We start from the raw sequence: 1,432 nt of genomic DNA on the forward strand, positions 1-1,432 counted from the left end.
TGTGTTCACTCACAGATGGCTGAGCCGGCTGCAGGTCCGTGCAGGGGTTTGGCTTCGGATTATCCTCAACATTAGTGCTTTCTCGCAACTTCTGATTCACCTGCGCAAGAAATAAACCTCAGACGACTTCAGGATCATGCAGTGCAACACATACAGATCTGAACTTGACCAGTTTGTTTCATATTCGTTTTAAAAACTGATTCCAGATCCCTTCACTGTGTTCACACAGCAGTTAAATCCGGTTTCACTCCACTTCTTCGAAAGACACTTAATATTTGGTAGTATCATTGATTTGATGGTGCTGACACTAGCAGATGAGAACAAAACTTGAGCTGAAATGAGCTGAGTAATGACACTATTGTGCTGTTAGAGCTGCTTTACTGCAGAATTTGAATTGGTCTCATATTTGATGATGTTTGCATCATTGATTCTGTTATTTTCCTGTTTTTAACTATGAAGCTGCTTTGAAAGAAATAGTATTAAGCACTGTAGAAATAAAGCTGACTTGACTTCTGACTTTTGGCCTAGCGGTTCTGCTGAGATCTAGATCTGGCTCTAGATTGAGGATCAGGAATGAACCTTGTTGATCCAGAAGAGCAGTGAGTTCTCCCAGCTCCTGCTGGACCCAAACTGATCCGTCTCCTTCGTCATCTTAACCTGACCCACGGTTTCCATTGCACTCAGTGACATCAGAGAATCAATCACGGCCAGATGGGCCCCCTGTGACCAATCAGAGAAGAGAGAGACGCCTGTCAGCCAATCAAATCAGCTGCATGCATTAGAGCAGTGAGTCTGTGTATTATTCACTCACCATGTTAATGGGTTTCTGGCTCAGCTGCGTCTCATCGACCGGCTTCTGCTGCTCCGTGTGGAGCGGGATCAGGTCGTACCGGCTGAGGAGCTGCAGCAGAGAGCCCAGGTCTCTAGGTGGCGCTGTGACGCCGGACAGAGCGTGAGAGGAAAACACTCTGCAGTACAGATCACCAGACAGCAGGAGGTGCTCCAGATCGGGAGAAACGCCTCCATCCTCCTTCACAGAAACACTCTCTACAGACACAGATCAATGCAGTGATCAAACAATTAACCACTTTGAGATTAAACTGATAAACTACAAGTTTGAGGTCAGTAACATTTAATTTTTTTAATTAACACTTCTATTCATCAATAGCTATGTTTCCGTCACCCTGTTTTTATGCGCATTTAAGTATCGCATGAGAAACGAGTGATGGAAACACCAAATTTCTGAAAAAAAATCCTTAATTTGCAAACGTTTTTAAGCTCGCTTGAGGTGGTTTTTGTCTTGTGTGAAAAAGAGTTAATGCGAATAATGGGAGATGGAAATGCATTTGCCGAATAAAGTCCTCTACGCACATCAAGGGACGGCATTACCTGACTAACCAGCGGACCGATCTCGTTGCACAGCATCTGAAAT

General features: G+C 44.3%; 1 protein-coding gene across 1 annotated transcript in view; it reads right to left on the minus strand.

Moving 5' to 3' along the window:
• The window catches only part of LOC107573409 (calmodulin-regulated spectrin-associated protein 3), an 18,162-nt gene that overhangs the window by 12,261 nt on the left and 4,469 nt on the right, over positions 1-1,432 (minus strand). Inside the window, exons 2-4 of the mRNA XM_016259844.1 lie at positions 812-1,047; positions 580-720; positions 14-100 (exon numbers count right to left, since the gene is read on the minus strand). Of these exons, the coding sequence (XP_016115330.1) occupies positions 14-100; positions 580-720; positions 812-1,047 (464 nt within the window). The remainder of the gene's footprint in view (positions 1-13; positions 101-579; positions 721-811; positions 1,048-1,432) is intronic.

The sequence above is a fragment of the Sinocyclocheilus grahami genome, unplaced genomic scaffold (assembly GCF_001515645.1).
Source record: "Sinocyclocheilus grahami isolate Dianchi unplaced genomic scaffold, SAMN03320097.WGS_v1.1 scaffold1936.1, whole genome shotgun sequence".
NCBI lineage: Eukaryota > Metazoa > Chordata > Actinopteri > Cypriniformes > Cyprinidae > Sinocyclocheilus > Sinocyclocheilus grahami.